Source organism: Penaeus monodon, chromosome 30, assembly GCF_015228065.2.
Source record: "Penaeus monodon isolate SGIC_2016 chromosome 30, NSTDA_Pmon_1, whole genome shotgun sequence".
NCBI classification, from domain to species: Eukaryota; Metazoa; Arthropoda; class Malacostraca; order Decapoda; family Penaeidae; genus Penaeus; species Penaeus monodon.
Genome location: NC_051415.1, coordinates 7567257 through 7568304, shown reverse-complemented (window position 1 = coordinate 7568304; position 1048 = coordinate 7567257). Strand labels below are relative to the sequence as shown.

Below are 1048 nucleotides of genomic sequence, written 5' to 3'. Positions count from 1 at the left end.
TACTATATACTGGTCGGGGGCCGCAGAATAGAAAAGGTTGGGAATAACCGGGTCAGAGTCTCTGTATGTAGTGCTGATGCTCTTACCCCCGTCCTGCTGTGCGCCAGGATGTTTTTCGAGGTCTCGAGGTCCATCGTCTCGCCGGTCATTTTGCGCAGCTTCTCGATGAGTAAGTTGTCGGGCGAGGAAGGATGCGCTCGCCTCAGCTGCTCTTCGGCCGTCTTCTTCGTCAGCCGGACCATCGTGTTGATCTGTGAACGTTTAGCACAATACAAAAATGATAATAGTCAACCTGGATTCTCAAAGGTAGGGAGATGTTTCAGTTGCAACAATTTGTTCTGTAATGAATGTCTTTCTTATTTTTGTTTTAGCTTGCTTGCTCGGTTACCTCGTCGCCTTGACTCATGGATGTGTCAGAGTGTTTACATGTATGAAAAGGTAAATAAAGAAAGAAAACTTTGGTTTATGTTTCAGTTACTGATACGAGGAGGAATGCCCACGCCACCTGCTGCTGATACTCGTCGAGGTTGGGTCCCAAGGCTTCAAGATACAGGTAAGACGAGAAGTCGTGCATCAGATTCTTCACAATGCGGAGGCAGTAATCGGGAGAGCCCATGGCAACCCCGAGGGGGTCCACGAAGTCGTTATACAGCTGTTCACTCCAAAGCATCATGAACATGGCATGAATGTTCGATGCGCTGAAAGGTCAGTGTCTCCACCCAAAGCTTGAATATTAGTTTTCACGCTTCGCATCTTCAGCTAAGTCATTATAGTGTACTGCCATTATCATTATAATTCTACTGCGAAGCACGACCTGTTTCCAGACATTCGTCGACGGATGTTGAACCTACTCGTAAATATTTTCGTTAACGTGCTCGATGATTTTCTGCAGTCGATCCTTGAAGTAAACCTGCACCTTAATGCTCTTGGGGTCGACACTGATGCCCAGCAGATCGGATACGAGTTTATGCCAGTCGATCTAAAGCGTGTCAGCAGATGGGGGAATGGTTAGTAACGAGATTTGGCACAGTTTATCCTCCATTATCTC

General features: G+C 46.8%; 1 protein-coding gene across 1 annotated transcript in view; it reads right to left on the bottom strand.

Annotated features, from left to right (window-relative positions):
- Window positions 1-1048, bottom strand: part of LOC119592502 (endothelin-converting enzyme 2-like) — an 8215-nt gene that overhangs the window by 5916 nt on the left and 1251 nt on the right. Inside the window, exons 5-7 of the mRNA XM_037941350.1 lie at window positions 852-979; window positions 506-698; window positions 87-251 (exon numbers count right to left, since the gene is read on the bottom strand). Of these exons, the coding sequence (XP_037797278.1) occupies window positions 87-251; window positions 506-698; window positions 852-979 (486 nt within the window). The remainder of the gene's footprint in view (window positions 1-86; window positions 252-505; window positions 699-851; window positions 980-1048) is intronic.